Source organism: Atractosteus spatula, chromosome 6 (genome assembly GCF_055471065.1).
Source record: "Atractosteus spatula isolate fAtrSpa1 chromosome 6, fAtrSpa1.hap1, whole genome shotgun sequence".
NCBI classification, from domain to species: Eukaryota; Metazoa; Chordata; class Actinopteri; order Semionotiformes; family Lepisosteidae; genus Atractosteus; species Atractosteus spatula.
In genome coordinates this window covers 61,195,968-61,212,387 of record NC_142711.1, presented here as the reverse complement: position 1 = coordinate 61,212,387, position 16,420 = coordinate 61,195,968, and the positions used below count along the sequence as shown (strand labels likewise).

The window sequence follows — 16,420 nt, the reverse complement described above, 5'->3', positions numbered from 1 at the left end:
GAGTTATGCACAGTAATATTGCTGCAGTTTCATCTACAAACACATGAATCCCTCTACTACATGGAAGTGAATATATGGACTTAAGTCCAGATGGGAGGAAATGTCGCAATGATCCGAAAAAAATGTTAAATGCTAACTCATTTAATAACAGTTCGGTTATACACGAAACCATGGCCAACCAAAAGAACACACCCAAGGAAAAAAAATATAACATTACGCACTACTACAAAAAGTTCAATTAGTTGTATGAACTGAATCACTGTATCACAGCTGATGAGGTAAACAGGTGAAAAGACATACACCTAAAATGAGGGGCTACACACTAGTTTCAAGTAGTATAAGCAGCTTTATCACCCTTCAGCTCTCAACTCATACCCACTGAGGCTAAGCAGGGTTGAGCTCAGTCAGTACCTGGATGGGAGACCTCCTGGAAAGCTATTGTTCCTGCTAGAAGAGGTGTTAGTGGGGCCAGTGGGGGGCACTCACCCTGCAGTCTGTGTGGGTCCTAATGCCCCAGTATAGTGGAGGGGACACTATATTGTAGTGGGTACTGTCTTTTGGATGAGACGTTGAACCGAGGTCCTGATTCTCAGTGGTCATTAAAGATCCCCGGTGCATCTCTCGAGAAGACTAGGGAGTTATCCCGGTTTCTGGGCCAAATTTCCCCTCTCGCTCTTTACCGTGGCATCCAAATTGTCCCCATGTATGATTGGTTTACACTTGCCCTGCGATGGCCTGGCACCCCGTCCAGGGTGTACCCTGCCTTGCGCTTGGTGCTTGAATTGATGAAGCTATCATATGTCTTCACTACTTTTATTGATCGTTTACAAATTCAAGTAATGTATCCTTTCAAAGTGAGTTCAGACAGCTACTGTACTTTACACCTTAAAAAACTTATTAAATAACATTGGTGTAATAATGCATCGGGTAAATATTTTAATACAGCTTGAAATATGTTGAACAATGAACATGCTCACTGTAATGCATGTGGCAATCAAAAACTCCTTCTAACTCAAAAAGACAAGAAGTTAAAGATTTTATCAAATTATTTAACAGTACTTTGATATTCAGAACGCAACAACTGTCCTTTCCATCTCAGAATCCCAACATGTAGATAAGGAAAATAATATCTATTTTTATAATCAATGCATGACTTATCAAAGAATTATATTATTAAAAATGCAGGCTAAAGTCTTTGGGGAGGAAATAACAACTAAACACTACTTTGCTAAAGAATGAACCTGAAATGAACTGACGAGGTGCAAATTTGTAGCCAGCCTCATGAGTTCCTGTAAAGACTGCCAACGCAGACGCAAACAGCTTGTCGGGCCAAAGCTCCTCTGTCAGTAGTGTGGAAATGGGGGCCAGGAAGTCGTCCTAACTAAACTGCACATCGGAATGGAAGACTTACCTGTCCCGTCCATGAGTTCTGGGGTGGGAAGCACCTCATACGTATGATCCTCTGCTTCGCTCTCTAATGTGTTAGACATGGACACCGGTGACTGCCCGTTTTCTAACTTCCCGTCTTCTTTTGTTACAGGGATCGTCCCGTCTGATGTAACAGAGAAAGAAGAGATGTCACAAAACTGGTGAACGCTACCCAGGTGTCCACTTCTGAGCCCCCTGCCAGCCCTGGGCTTGAAGAAGCTACAGTAGAATAACATTCGAATGCCAATGCGGTCAAGCAAGCTGTAGCTTTTTAAGCCCAAGGCCAATCCTTCACAAGCCTAAGCTAAAGAACTGGGCTCTACCTTCCTCTCCTCTGTCTTGTTCGTCCATGCTGTTAGCATCCATTAAACCTGAATGAAACATAAAGTTAACTTTCGGACCTAAGATATAATTTTATTGCCAGTTTATATAAATATATAACATGATAAAGTGATGTTATATAAAACGTATGTTGTCAGCTTATAAGTGGGGAAATAGGACTGGGGTCCTGGACCTGCGTCTGGGCGGTTGCAGGTTCAAATCCCACGTGAGACACTGCTGTTTGCTCTTGTACCCTTGAGTAACATGCTTCATGCTTTGGGTGCTTCACCTCAGCTGCTGCAGTAAAATACCCAGCTGTGTAAATCGTTTCAAACATAAGTAGCTTTGGGTATGAGTGTCAGCCAAACAAATAAAACAAAAAGAGTGGCTAGCACTACAACACATAAGCTCTGCACAAGTACTTTTTCTATCTTGGCAGGGGGTGTGATCCCCACTGCTTTAGTTGTCACGATCATAATCCCTCCTCTTTAGGGCGCTCCGGCTCTTTCGTATTTTACCTGATTACTTTCACCGGCCCCCTGTTCTGCTCCTTCTCATTTAAGCCTGGCGCTCCTGCTATTCCTGGCTCAGCATTGGGAGATGGACGCCTAGAAGCCCGCCTACCAGCGGGTCGGGGAGAGACCCGACGGCATCGGCTTCATCACGGCGTCCTGACCATCTGAGTCCGGGACTCGGAGCGCCTGGCCTTGTCATCCTGTTTTTATTCCCTTTCCCTGTACCAGACCCCGTTCTGGTTTTTAACTCTCTTTTGTCCCGTCTTGGATGGATCTCCCGGTTTTGGACTTTTGGACTTCGCCCCCGATTTCCCCCCTGGACTCCTCGGACTTGTTTGCCCTGGCTACGCCCCCTGAGCACCAGATCACCATCATCACACCCCCCCATCTGTCAGCCGCTTCTGATCCTTGTCATCTCCTCCCTGTCGTCCTTCTCCACTCACTTCCGGATTATACCGACTGCATAGGGTCCAGAACTATGCTTCACGGGAGCCTGGACCGGCTCCCGTTACGTCAGTCCCCTGCCCTCAATACCAAAGCTATCTCCTTTCCATTCATGTTGCTGAGAACATCCCCCAGTAACGGCCCTGGATGAGGCCACTGTGTCAGCTATCTGGAACAAAACCCTAGTTAGCCAGCACAGGCACTGCAAAGCTCTTGAAAGACAGGCTCGCAAGAACTCAGTTCTTTAACCCCCTTAGTACACAATATCATTATCTTAATATAAGAAAAATGTATGTCACCTAATCCTGATATTTACTATATTTTTTCTCTGTTATATTCAATTAAAAACTACAGAATGGTCTTACATTTCTACACAGATGTTTCCAGCTGTCTCTGTATTGTCACAGTGTGGGTTTTTTTGTGTGTGTAACCAGGGATGGACCTAAGTTTTGGATTTTAATTTTTGGAATACTACCCTGTGTCCCTTGTTTCCAGGACAGGCTTCTCCTGACCTGGAATGAGTGACTTTCTCATAATGAATGGATGCTTAGTTTTGACCAGTGTCTGGGATTTTGGTCATCTTAGCCTGTGTGAGATATAACTTTTGTATATTTCAAAATATAACTCGATCCACCAGAACATGATATCATTAAGAGCTGAAGATCATTCTTCATAAGGTTTACACACCATTGGATCTGATGCAACGGATCTGACAATGCCTTCTGTTAAAAATACTAAAATATCAGAAGTGAAGCCAGAGTATGGCATTATTCAGGTGGCAGACCTGATCGTTTGTCAGGGGTACACTGCTGGGCACCTGTTCTGCAAAGCCCAGACAAGAGCCAGGCCTGCTGTGCCGAAAAATCAGGCCCTGGCCCCACTGCTACAAATCAGCAGTAGAGAATTAAATCACGGACGAAAAGACTACTCAGACAAGGAAGTATTGCCTACAAAATCACCTGTTTTACGTGCTCACACGACATTTGCATAACTGCAAAACCACATAATCTTAAGTCAGTAGCCTGGAGGTCATAAAAAAATTAAGGAAATCCTAAAATACACTGCAAAGCACCAACACTGTTTCTGCAGACTACCATCTTCCCAAGTAAAGGATCTTCACAGGCTTGTATCACTGCTTTGGATGTGAACATCAGGTTATCGGATCTACCATACGTACTACAAAACTCGTGTTTTCAGATGTATTCTGGACAAAGAGAAGGGACCATCACATGGCCTACTTACTGTGAGTGGTGAGCCTTTCACTGTTCTTAAATCCATTACAAATGGTGATCAAAATACCCTAAAATGTTCCTTAACATGTTTTCACCGAAAACAAGTTCCTACAATGAGATTCACCATGGTGTAATGCCCATAACATCACTACACAGTAAGGGGGGGGGGGGTACTGTATGTTTTTTACCTTGAAGGGAAAGAAATACAGCGGAAAAAAACAACACCACAAATGCTCAAAGACGCAACAATGTAAATCCAGCAGACTTCTTCGGGAATGAACAGCGAAATTCAAACCAGAGGCCACAAGGGGAAAGTACATGGGAGAGCATTTAAGCCTGAGATCAGAAGACACTTCTTTACCCACAGAGTGGGAGTGTGGATCAAGCTGCCCAGCCATGCTGGTCAAGCCGACACCCTGTTGTCTTTCAGGAAGCTACTGAACTAGATCGTTGGATCAATTAGCTGCTAACAACCAAATGGGCTAAATGGACCAAGTGAGTTTGTCTTGCCTGTAACCTTATGTAAAATACGTCCTTCCATTCACTTATTTGGCTGACTTTCTGCCTTCATGCCCATTCATAATTTATTGTAAAAATCACAACATATGTCTCTAACATGGTACCTACTGTATCCCATGATCAACCATGAGCTTTAAATACTGACCCAGCAAATGGGCTAAAAGAAATTTTGCATGAAAATGAGATCTAGTGGGCAGATGCAATAATTCCCTATCGAGACTGCAGAGGACCAGAACTACTGCAGGCATCTATTTGAGACTGGTCTATTACTTGGAATGCAGTGGTAATAATGAGAAACCTGCACTGGTATTTTCTTAAACATGTAATAGGTTTATTCCATGATGAAATAAAGAAGAAAGAGAACACAACGTTTCGGCCGTGGAGCCTTCTTCAGGTTGCTCACACCTGAAGAAGGCTCCACGGCCGAAACGTTGTGTTCTCTTTCTTCTTTTTTTCAGCAGGGAATAAACCTATTACTTGTTCCTTTGCAGCCTACGCATGCTGACGCAGCTCCCCACCTGAACTACTACTTTTCTTAAACATTACAGAAAACTCAAATTAATTTCCATATGTCAAAATACCTCAAACAAAAGATAATCTACAGTAGGAGTTGGTTTAAAAAATGTTTTGTAAAGTAGCCTTTAACAGCACTGAACAGAGAATACGTTACATGAGATTGCTAAGGAAAGCTATCATCAGACTAAAGATCTCTTCTAAAAATACCCAAACAAATCACTATTTCCAAACACTTAATTTTCTACATTTCTTTTAAAATAAATGAAATGTGAAAAAACTGTACCTTTGATAGACTTGTGAAAAAAATGGTCTCTAAAGATGACTTCTCAAGTGTCACACTTGAGTGGCTTAATTTTCATAGCATACATACAGTATCAAGAGTGTGCAGCTCAGAAAAGTTTAGATGTTTGCATACAATATGTAGAAAAATCAACTGTAGAAGTATCAGAAGAAAATATGTTTTATATAACAAATGTAAATCCAAAACATTAAAAAATGTAGAAGTACAATGATTTTTATTTTATTAAAATGGACCAACGAAGAAAAACAATTCTTAAATGAAAAGCCTTTAAGGAAAAGCCACTGTGCTTTTGTAGAACACACACAATGTACTGACTAATTCTGACATCCAGAGCTTATTATTGAAAATAATTCAACAACTATTTTTGTGCTAGTGAAAACCACCGTCTCCAAAAACGAGGCTATCACACTAGTGATGATATAATTAAATAATTCATTAAAAAATTTACTGATGAAGGGAATTAGGCACAGTCAGTAATTATTATTCTCCAACAGGTAGCCTGAAAAATTTGGATCAGATTCCACTACAGCTAACTGCTGTCCCCTGATCCCATCTATTAACATTATGTTTCCCTGAAACACAGGCTGTCTGTTACACATTCTTTGACATAATGAAAAATCATTTGTATGAGGATCCTATATACAACTTTTGAGACTGGAACTCATGATCTTATAACTTAAAAAGAGAGCTTTAAAAAATCTAATTAAAATAACGGTGACAACCAGTTGGAGACATTTTTCTTATTGCACCAGATCAGATGATTGGTATGCACAAATGGCATAATTCTTACCTACCACTGTCTGCTGTTTTGAATAAAAAAATCAATGCAGGGCATTTGTGAAGCTTTTCGATCGCCTCAAAGAAGAGATGTTGCCTGTAACATTTTCTAAAATGTGCAGGAAGTTCACATGGTGTGAAGATGGGGTCAAGGGCATTTTGGCGACAATGAGACTATTCATCACCTACAAACACACAGGACAGAGAAGTATCCTTCTCAAAGGTGGTTTTCATATGCATCCTATATACTGTATGTCATATATACTGATTAAATGTCAAACTATATATACCGAATATATATTGTTTTTGATTATATATAACAAATCTCTGAGCCACAGAGAAAGAAAGAAGAATTCACTCATTCCACTGCTTTTGCTGTTAAGAGTCTTGAAAAAGTTTTCTCCCCTTCCAATGACTAACATTTTTTATTGTGTGGACATTTTAGTTTCTGAAGTTTCTTTGCTGTTTTGCAGACATTTATCTTCTTCTCAAGTGTTCAAATTGAGCAGGTTCAAGTTCTGATTGAAAATATTCACTTTAAAAGATGTGGATGTGTTATGTGCAATTCACTGAAATGGGACATTGTAGGAAGAGAGAGAATCTTTTTTAAGACACTGCACCAGTGCTTGCTATACCACATGCACACAAAAGACGAGTGACTGTCCAGCTTTTGTACCCCTGTGTTTTATTTTGTTAGCTGACCATAACCACCACAGACAATTATGTTTTTTTTATTTTTTTACCATCAGTAAAGTACTTTCTTCAATAATTAATACATTTCCTTGGTGTCGGCAGCGTTATCCAGCAATGGAACCACTGATCCAGCTGCTGGACACACCTTTATCTGGGGATAGGTTTTGGAATGGGAGTAATAAACTCTATCAGTGTTCACTCATGTAATTATTAGGAATCTTGCTCTTCAAGTTGAAAGGTAAAATATTAAAAGCACGACTGCATGCTGGTAGACCTAACACAAACCCTATTAGACAGGGTTCATTATTTAAGCAATACAATACTATCAAAAAATTTAAATTTAAATATAAAGCTATTTGTCTTTGAGTGAAAATGTCTGCTTTTGTTACTGTTGACCCCAGGTTTAGAACTGCTCAATATTTATTTAATTGGATTGGGTTTACTTGAAAGATTTAAAACGAGTGCATTAATGATGCTGTGTATTATCTGGTACTCAAGGTATAGCTTCTGTTCAGTACTATTGTAATTTAAAACCTGTTTTCTTTTCATTAGGACCAATCAATACAACCTGGAAGTGTGGTAAATGCTAACAATTGCTCTTCTCTGTAGCCAAGTGAATCAAATTCTTTCATCTCATCCCACGGAGTGCAGCTCAATCAATACAAAAGACAAAGTTGTTTTCCAAGTTTCAGATTTAATCACCCCAGTGTCGTAGAAACCCTTCCTCAGACATCAAAATCCAAGCAAACAATCGCTCCATGACACTACAAGCTCTCGAACTTTATTGTTTAAGAAATTTTAAAAAGAAAGAGGCATAAAAATCCCATCATGAAATATCCACAGAATGAATTCAAAAGAATTAATCCAATAATCCTTTGTCACTAAAACTTGTTAAACTTAATATTTTAACAGGAAGCAAATGATGGAAATACAGATATAAATGTATTAAATAATTATCTGGAGGTAATGTAAATAATATTTTGTATATAGCAAGTATAAGCATGCATACATTTACAGCTTTGACCTGTATCTGAGACATTACATTATTTTGCAAAGTAATCAGAACTGATGTGGCCACTCTATGATGCATCCACAGATCAACAGTCAAGCAAATCTCTAACAGAGAGTAACTCTATTGGCAATGCATCGTTGTATAATTCAGAGTCACTGCTACTGTGTGAGGCATGGGATCTTGATGTCTATATACTGTACATATGTTCTCTATATATAGATTATCAGTCCACTGACAACTTCAGTTGTAGGGTTGCCATCACAATTTTAAATAAACTGGAGTTCAGCTATGATCCTTAGCTCTCTATAGAAACAAGCTAACCTCTTGTCTTCTACAGGGTATGTGGAGTACTCCAGTTGGTTAGCCAATCAGAATGCAGCATTCCTCACACGCCCATACTTCTGTTTCAGCCAATCAGAATGTAGCATTCCAGTCTTTCACCCAATCAGCCCTACCACAGCAGTCAAATACGATGAATGAGTAAAGCCGGAGGTTTCAGTTCAACTTTTGAGACTGTGGCTTTGCACTAGTGCAGCAGGCTAATGAGTAAAACCAGGCCCATACACCGCAGGCTGAGCAAGCAAAGATGCAGACAATGGCAAAAGTGGGCAAAAAAAGGCAGAAACCAAATTTTGTTGAAGAGATTGATAGAATTGCTCAAGAAGAGCAATAAATTGCATCCATTTTATTTGGGAAACTTTCTCAAACTACCAGAAGCCGACAAGACTAAGACAATAAGATAACGTTTCATAAGGAAAATGTCAGGTATTATAAGAGACACTGCAGAAATATGGTTAAGAGTGTAATATGGTGAAAGACTGCTAAGGACATACGGTATACCACACAGTAACTCCCAGCTTTAAAATTCTGTACATCACCCTTGAACACAGAGCATGGGTATGCTGTAGCCTGTTTTTAAAATCAGTGTCCCTGTGCACCTGACTCATTAAAACAATTGTACTCTTGTACTGTATGTCTTACTGCTTGTTCCCTTTTCTTCAAGCATCCTCCTCCATAAAATTCACAAAGCCAGGGTCTGTCATACTGCTGAGCAGCTCTAGAAGTGTTAGCATCTGCTGGCGCAGGTTGAGTTCTCTTTCTCGGCTATGGAGAGGAGGTATGCGGCCCCACTCCTCCCCCCGGCACTTCACGCCCATTGAGCCTGGCGAACAGACCACCGACAGCACTGCTGTCCGCCACCTGTGATGTCCCTCAGTACAGTCTAAGCAGTGTTTTCTCGAGCATCACTTCCTCAGTGAGTCCCACAGACCCGTAAGCCAGCCCAATACGTTGCTAATGAGAACTCTCACCCTCATACCTCACTCTCACAGTCTCCCTTATTCACCCTCACTCTCACCCTCTCTCTCACTCTCATACACTTACTCTCACTCTCTCACCCCTCACCCCTCACCCCTCACCCCTTCCAGGCAGGGACTGAAACACAGACTAAGACCTTTTTCCTCCTGGCTGTTCTTATAAGCCTCTTAATTGGCCCAGAGGAGTGGCTAATTCCACACAGAGCTCATTCCGACAGCTCCTTCCCCTCATGTGGAATTTCACTCCCTCTGACTGCCAATTACTCATTCAGACCAGCTGTGCATCATTTTCCATTTTTTCCAATTACCAGGCAGCCATGTTGGCTCAAATCCCCACCACAGGGCATGTGTCTTCAGTCAAGATGGTGGTTTTCTCACAGATGTTGCAATGTATTTGAGTATTGATATACTGTTATTCAATTAACCTTATTGTTCATATGTGATGGTTTATATATATATGTAGCTTCATATATGGTTCATATTTCTATATATGGTGTGTACAGTATGTTAAGAGTCTCTTAACAGCATTTAATGAGAAAAATCGTTGAAAATTATTTTGCAGTTCTCTGAGGCCACTTTGTCTCAGAGAACTAAGATAGTGAGATGCAAATAGATGACACTGTATATGTACAAAAATGCAAATGGAAAATTAGTATGTACAGTTAACAGTCTAGAATTTAATTCATAGGATGCTATGTTAAATTGTACAATCCAATGTTAAGACCTCAATCAAATACGAACAAATTTTGGTCACCATGCTCCTGATCAGTCCAAACACATATTCAGAGGAACAGTCACACGAAAGGAACTGAACCTTTTAAGTGTAACAGAAAAGAGAATGAGGGGACCTGACTTAATCCACAAAGACACCGATAGCCCAGCAGACATCTTCTAATGCTTATTTTATTTCTACATGAACAGTAAAACACGAACTAAAGGACACAAGTGGAATCTACAAGAGGAGGAGCCTCTTCAAGCAAAGAGCTGTGGGAGTGCTGTTGAAGCCGACACCCTGGCTTCTTTCAAGAAAGGCCTGGATGAGACAGTCTAATTAATAACCTACCGAGTACCAAAGGGGTTAGATGTGTTGAACGTCCTACTCACATTTGTTACCTTTCTTATATTCTTATGTATATGTATGTGATCATATTATAGATAGTAAGCAGGTAACTATGTGAGATGCCCTCAACTTTGAAACAAAACCTTGCAACCTTATAAGGCAACTGTTTTTCACCATATAACTGATACTGAAAATGGGACACAGCTGTGACTCTCTCTCTCTCTCTCTCTCACACTGGACCTGGACCTGGAAAAATCGCACTCAGCGCTCAGATATTCCTTCAAATTGGGCCCATAAATAATGGCTCATGAAAAACTCCTAACTTTCCATTTTGCCTAATTAGAAATCACTCTTGTTGGCAGGCATCACATCATTTAAATGATGTGAGATAGTTGAAACCTCGGGCCATTTCAACCTTTATTTTGATTTTGACACAATTTGACACAATTTCTCCAGCTTTAGAATTCTGTGGTTAACCTGTCACGGTGGAAAAAAGCTTTATGAATATGATATGAACACATCTGCAGTTCATACACAAGCCCATAAACAGAAGGTGCGTAAGTCATGGAAAGACAGCAAGTGCCTTAAAAGAATATTAAAACCTTCTCACTTACCTTTTTCAAAAATTTCCTTCAGCACACCTCGCTTAATCAGCTCTTCTCTGCTTTGCCTCATTGATATTTTTCTCTCTAGAGCTAGAAAGATAAATTCAGAAAGGTGTAAGGCCCAAACCATCCCCTTGGCTTCCTTTCCTTTTGCAGTAGAGTTCCGTCCATCCGTCTAATTGATCTGAAATGTATTACTCATATGTCCCCACTCTTTAATGACTTTTAGCTTTCATCCGCATATTTAGAATTTGCTTCTCTGATTTTTTTCTTCTGGGATAAAAAAAATCCTTTTGTAAAAGAAGCTTGAACCTCTAATAGACTGACCCTTATTGAGGCCACGTTTTTTTTTAAAAAAATGTACTCATATCTATTCTCCTCTCAAAAAATAAATTTTTGATGGTGAAACATCTTCACTTTTTTAAATATATATTTAACATTGTTAGTATATGGATTCACATCAGCATGTTTCTCGCAACCGGAATACATGAACTCTGCAGAAAATCTTGCAAAGGAGAAATTATAGGTTATATGAAATGAATAAAACATAAAAACTTGAATGAAGATATTCCATTGTATCTTTTTGCAAACGTGTTTTGGTGAGGGGGATTTCTTTTTTCCTTATCACCATTAATTGGAAATGTTGTTTGCCTCATAGGTAACTACCCATCATGAACCTACATCTCTTAAAGATGAATGTTAGAGAGTCTAAATAGTTTTATAATCAACACTTGTTATAAGACGGAAATTATAAGACTTGTTACATGACAGAAGATCACCTACCCTTGGAAGACACTATTTGAACCAATTCAAACAAACAGCGCTTATGATATTTTCCGGTTTGCATTATTTTTTTTTTAAAAGCGAGACCTGTAAATTGTACCGGTTTCAGGGATACTGAAGCAGTGGAAGTGACAAAAGCCTAGCCTAAACATTTACCTTCAAGGTTTCAAGAGAACCTGGTAAATCTGCAGGCTTTGCAGTGGACTAAAAAGAAGTTTGAATTTGACTGAGCCAAGAGTAAGGGGATCTCTGCCTGAGAGATGACCTGTTTTTGACAGAAACTCTATCCAAAAGTCACCCAACAGCCAAAACTCATTTTTGGAGGCACTTTAGTTGTTTGGAATTAATAATTGGTTAATGGGTTAATTACCAGACTGGAACAGTCCAAAGCTATGGTCAGTTAATGCTGTCTTCAGCAGCTTTGAAAAAAAGACATTAAATGCAAAGTTAAGCATTAAACTTAAAGTAAATCTAGCTTTTATTACTAAAAAACTCAATTTTGACGATTAACTACAATGTGTGATCCAACATACCATGTCTCCAGTAAATGAGGAGTCTTCCTATGCAAGCCTTAAAAGATCACCTACTTATGGAAGCTGTGATAAGCATGAATTGTAGAAAAATAAACTGCCTAATATGATTATAGGAGTCTACAACCGTGTACAAAAACTTGTGGAAACAGGAAAGTTCCAAAGAATATTTCAAAGAGAGAGATATGTCCACAACAATGGCCTCTAGTAATGATCTCTAGTATTCTGTCATAATCCTCTACTTATCACAAGCTTCTGAATTAAAAAGAAGGTGTCTGTATAAAAAAAACAAGTTTCTCTGAAACATGGCCCTTCCAGTAACCATTTTTAAGTACAAAAAGAGGTCTCCTGCCTTATTTGTAGATGTGAAATACTGTTTCTTCGAATAGTTTAAAACCAAAACCTCAATTTAATATTTTGCCGTTGATCTTTTTCTGTGTTTATTTCTTAGAGAATTTTCATATGCATCTTGTGAATTTGACTACAAAAAAACAAAATTTAAAGATGATGAATGATTTTGCAGCCAAGCGTCGGGCAGGCAAAGAGTCCTGTAAAGAGAAGTAACATGCTTTTCCAGGATTACCCAGGAGACTCTGAGAGGAGTGGATTAAGAAATGATCACACATGGCTGAGTTACACTGGATCTTCTGTCCTATTAAAAAAATACATCTTGTGCTCCAGATGTATAGATGCGTGGATTTACTGTGGCTTTGCAAAAGCACCACTAACAGGGTAACTTTGATGATATAATAGTAATCTATTGGTATTATAAAAATATATATATATTAAAGATCTCCTCGTGAATGAGCCAGGCCATATGACAAGCTCATCCGTACTTTAAAACCCATGTTTCCTGTTTACAAAAGTATAAACCTGTTACAGAAATAGTCTATAAGTAAAACTCTGCCTTTACTTTGAATAAAGTGGATTGTTCGCCTAGTAGTTTGCTTTTGAAACATCTTCCATTTTGTGTGAATGACTAAGAGATCAGATCACTTTATTGGCCATATACAATTTCTTGCATTAGGAATTTGTCTTTTCGCAAACCCCAGCTTGCTCTCCATAAGACACACAGACAGGGAGAGAAGCTTGGGGTCAGAGCACAGGCTCAGCCATTTATACAGCACCCCTGGAGCAGTTTGGGTTAAGGGCCTTGCTCAGGGGCCCAACGGAGTAGGATTCCTCTGCCGGCCGCGGGACTTGAACCGGCAACCTCCCAGCCACAGGTGCAGATTTAAAGCAGGGCGGTTTATATATTTGATATAGATGTTCTGAAGATCTTGGGTGTAGAAGAACACCAGTTTTATTCCAAACTAAACTCATTTTCTAACTTGGCAAAGATAACTATCCCATTACCCTATACAACAGGTAAGTAATTCAATTTGAGCCACATGCTGTACAATGGCTTATTGTCATGGGAGCCGGTTCTGACTCCCATGAAGCGTAGTTTAGGACCCTGTGCAGACGGTATAATCCAGAAGTGACTGGAAAAGGGCTACGGGGAAAACATAGTTAGGAAAGGAAGGGATGGCGAACAGGGGGCAGTGCCGACAGTGATCAGGTGCAAGAGGGAAGCGCAGTCCAGGGAAGTCCAAAACAGGAAATTCAGTCCAAAATTCAAAAACCGGGTGATGCATCCAAGACAAGACAGGGTTAAAATCCAGAGCGGGATCCGGAACAGGAGCAGGAGGTTAAAAACAGAATGACGAGGCCAGGCGTTCCGAGCCCCAGACTCAGCTGGGTCAGGATGCCGATCGGAAGCCTAAGCCCTCAAGCTGCGGACGTAGGGCGACTCGATGGTAGGCGGGCCTCCAGGCGTCCATCTTCCAATGCAGAGCCAGGAATGGCGAGAGCGCCAGGCTTAAAAATTGGCAGACTAAACAAGGGTCAGGTGAACGTAATGAACTCAAATACGAAAGGGTCGGAGCGCCCTTAAGAGGAGGGACGACGATCGTGACACTTATCAATTCTGGGCTTATCCTGGTTTCGAGGCTTGCAGCAACCAGAGATCCCAACTAAAATACACCTTCAGCTGTTCCTGGAAAATGTGGAGATCATACTTGCCAAAAGCTGTGTAATGACTAAATAACCTGGCACCCTGATACTCCGAGAAGAAAATGTATTTTATTAGGAAATGTATTATGTACGCTCTTGAAAGGAACAGCTGCTGAAATATCAGGTTTATTTTATTACATTATCAGCAGCTGTCAATTAATGAACTTTGAACTTAAATGACTTCAAGGGCAGTGACAGTTACATAGTGTCTTTTCTATTCTAAGAAAAGCTCTATTGATTAGTGGACATTGTTCATTTATTCGGAGGTCTCTTTTATCAGTTCATAGTCTTATTTATTAAATAAAAAATTTTGTATCTGTTTCAGTCATTACATAATGGGATCTAATAACTGTTAGCTAATTCACTGTCAAACCAAGAACTGTTTGTAGGAATTTTTGGATGTTTAACAATCAAAATGATAAAAAATAATTAACATTTGACAGCTCGTTCCTTGGCTGCAGAATATTAAACATAGCTACTTCGTTGTTAACAATGTTTCAAGTATGACAGTTGTTATACAGCAAGCTCAACAGAACACGAGACACTGGTGCTCAGTAAAGGAACTAAGACAAACGCATTAAGCAGTGAACAGCAACGCACAGAAATGAAGTAAAACAGCATGTGGCATAGTTAGTTCAAATCTTTTCTAGTTATGCTTCACAGTTCTTGCTCAAGACAATCATGAAATCATACAATGCTGCTGGTAATAAAAAAAGCAACAACACTAACGTCAAACCATTTAACAAGTATAAGAAAAAAATATGATACTCCTATTAACAGTGAGTCCAATCATTTTCATCAATGGCCTCCACCGAAATTAGAAAGTTATTACAAAGAATTTAACGTCACATAAATATTACATTATCGAGGGACCCTTGACAGAGCCAGTCGAGTAAGTGCAGAAAACAAGTACCGTAAAAGCTCTGAGTTTATCATAGCTGTGCACCCACGGTATTTTGAAATGTAAAATGTGATTTTGTTCTTGCTAACAGCTTCGGGAGGTTTATTGCAAATGATGTTTACAATTGCTGGTTCTTAAGGCTCCTTTTCGGAAACCCACTGAACGCTGTCTGGAAGCCCTGAAGCATCTGATCCTAAGCACATCATTACCCAACAAGGCGCTGTTTACGGGGTAAATCTTCAGAACAGGGCAGGATTACTGTTCACTGCATTTTGTAAACTGAACAAACCCTGGATGTGAGAGAGACGGAGCAGTTTAATGTAGAATTGAGGGGGGAATGATTTCCTGTCCTCCAGCGGCCTGTTACAGCATGCGTTCCTAATGGAACACAGCTCGTGTTGTATAAGTACCTCGCAGAAAACCTGAGGTGCATATTTTCCGTCTCGCTTGTTTGATTGGGGTGGTAAAATTCAGTGTGTTTTATAAGACAGTTTTAGCTGCCACTACTAAGAGAGTAGAGACTAAGAGACTTCTAAAACTAGAAAAAAGGTTGAACAGCACTTCTCCTGTGCTGCTGTTACTGCTGTTTTGGGGAAATCTCTCTAATTTTGCCTGTCGACTTTTTCTGCCTTCTGAAAAATGTGTTGAACAAAAATAAACCTCTCTCCAATCTCAAAAAAGTCAACCGTAAAGCTCCGTGGAGATCCTGTTGAAGAAGGGATGCCAGAATGGGTCACTAATCTTAGCGTGCTCCACAATGACATATAAGTAGGGATTCTCAGCGATGGAGTCATCACAAAACCCACTTTCAAGCAAGTCGTTATTGTTGAGTTATCACTATTTTAGATATTCCTTGCTAGGGATCTACACCTGACCACTGGCAAATGTAAGGTATTTCTAATGCAGAACAAAGACCACCTCGACCTCTGATGCAGTTCTCTAGCAGATCTTCAGGCATGTCATACTGACACATAGAAGATACTGAGACTGATACTCGGAGCACTCTGGTCTGCCATCAGCAGGCAGTCAAGAAGCAGTGCCTAACTCCCTTGATTCAGACTCACAGGGAGACTCTGGAGAAAACTGAGCACTTCCCTTACCTCTGATCACATCTCCAACAATGAGAGGCAGGAAAATGCATCAATCCACCCACTCCTTCAGAGTTGCAAGTACAGGTGTATAACCTTTTACTTTTTCTACATTTATGTCATGCTTTAAATACCCCACCACTTAATTTTTTTAAACTCTAATGTTCATGGCTTTGTTGAACTAGCCAGAATGTTGGCTGATCCTTCTTCCTGGCAAGGATATTTTATTGCATATTAAATTATTTGTAAGCTTGTAAAGTTACTCAGAAGCTACAGTAGGAAACAGCATGAAGAAATTAATGCTTATCATTATGATACAGAAGA

The 16,420-nt window shown here is 39.9% G+C and overlaps 1 protein-coding gene across 1 annotated transcript in view; it reads right to left on the bottom strand.

Moving 5' to 3' along the window:
* LOC148833141 (phosphatase and actin regulator 1-like) overlaps positions 1-16,420 on the bottom strand; it is a 72,399-nt gene that overhangs the window by 36,815 nt on the left and 19,164 nt on the right. The window contains exons 3-4 of the mRNA XM_088918339.1: positions 10,749-10,829; positions 1,412-1,552 (exon numbers count right to left, since the gene is read on the bottom strand). Coding sequence (XP_088774465.1) covers positions 1,412-1,552; positions 10,749-10,829 — 222 coding nt within the window. The remainder of the gene's footprint in view (positions 1-1,411; positions 1,553-10,748; positions 10,830-16,420) is intronic.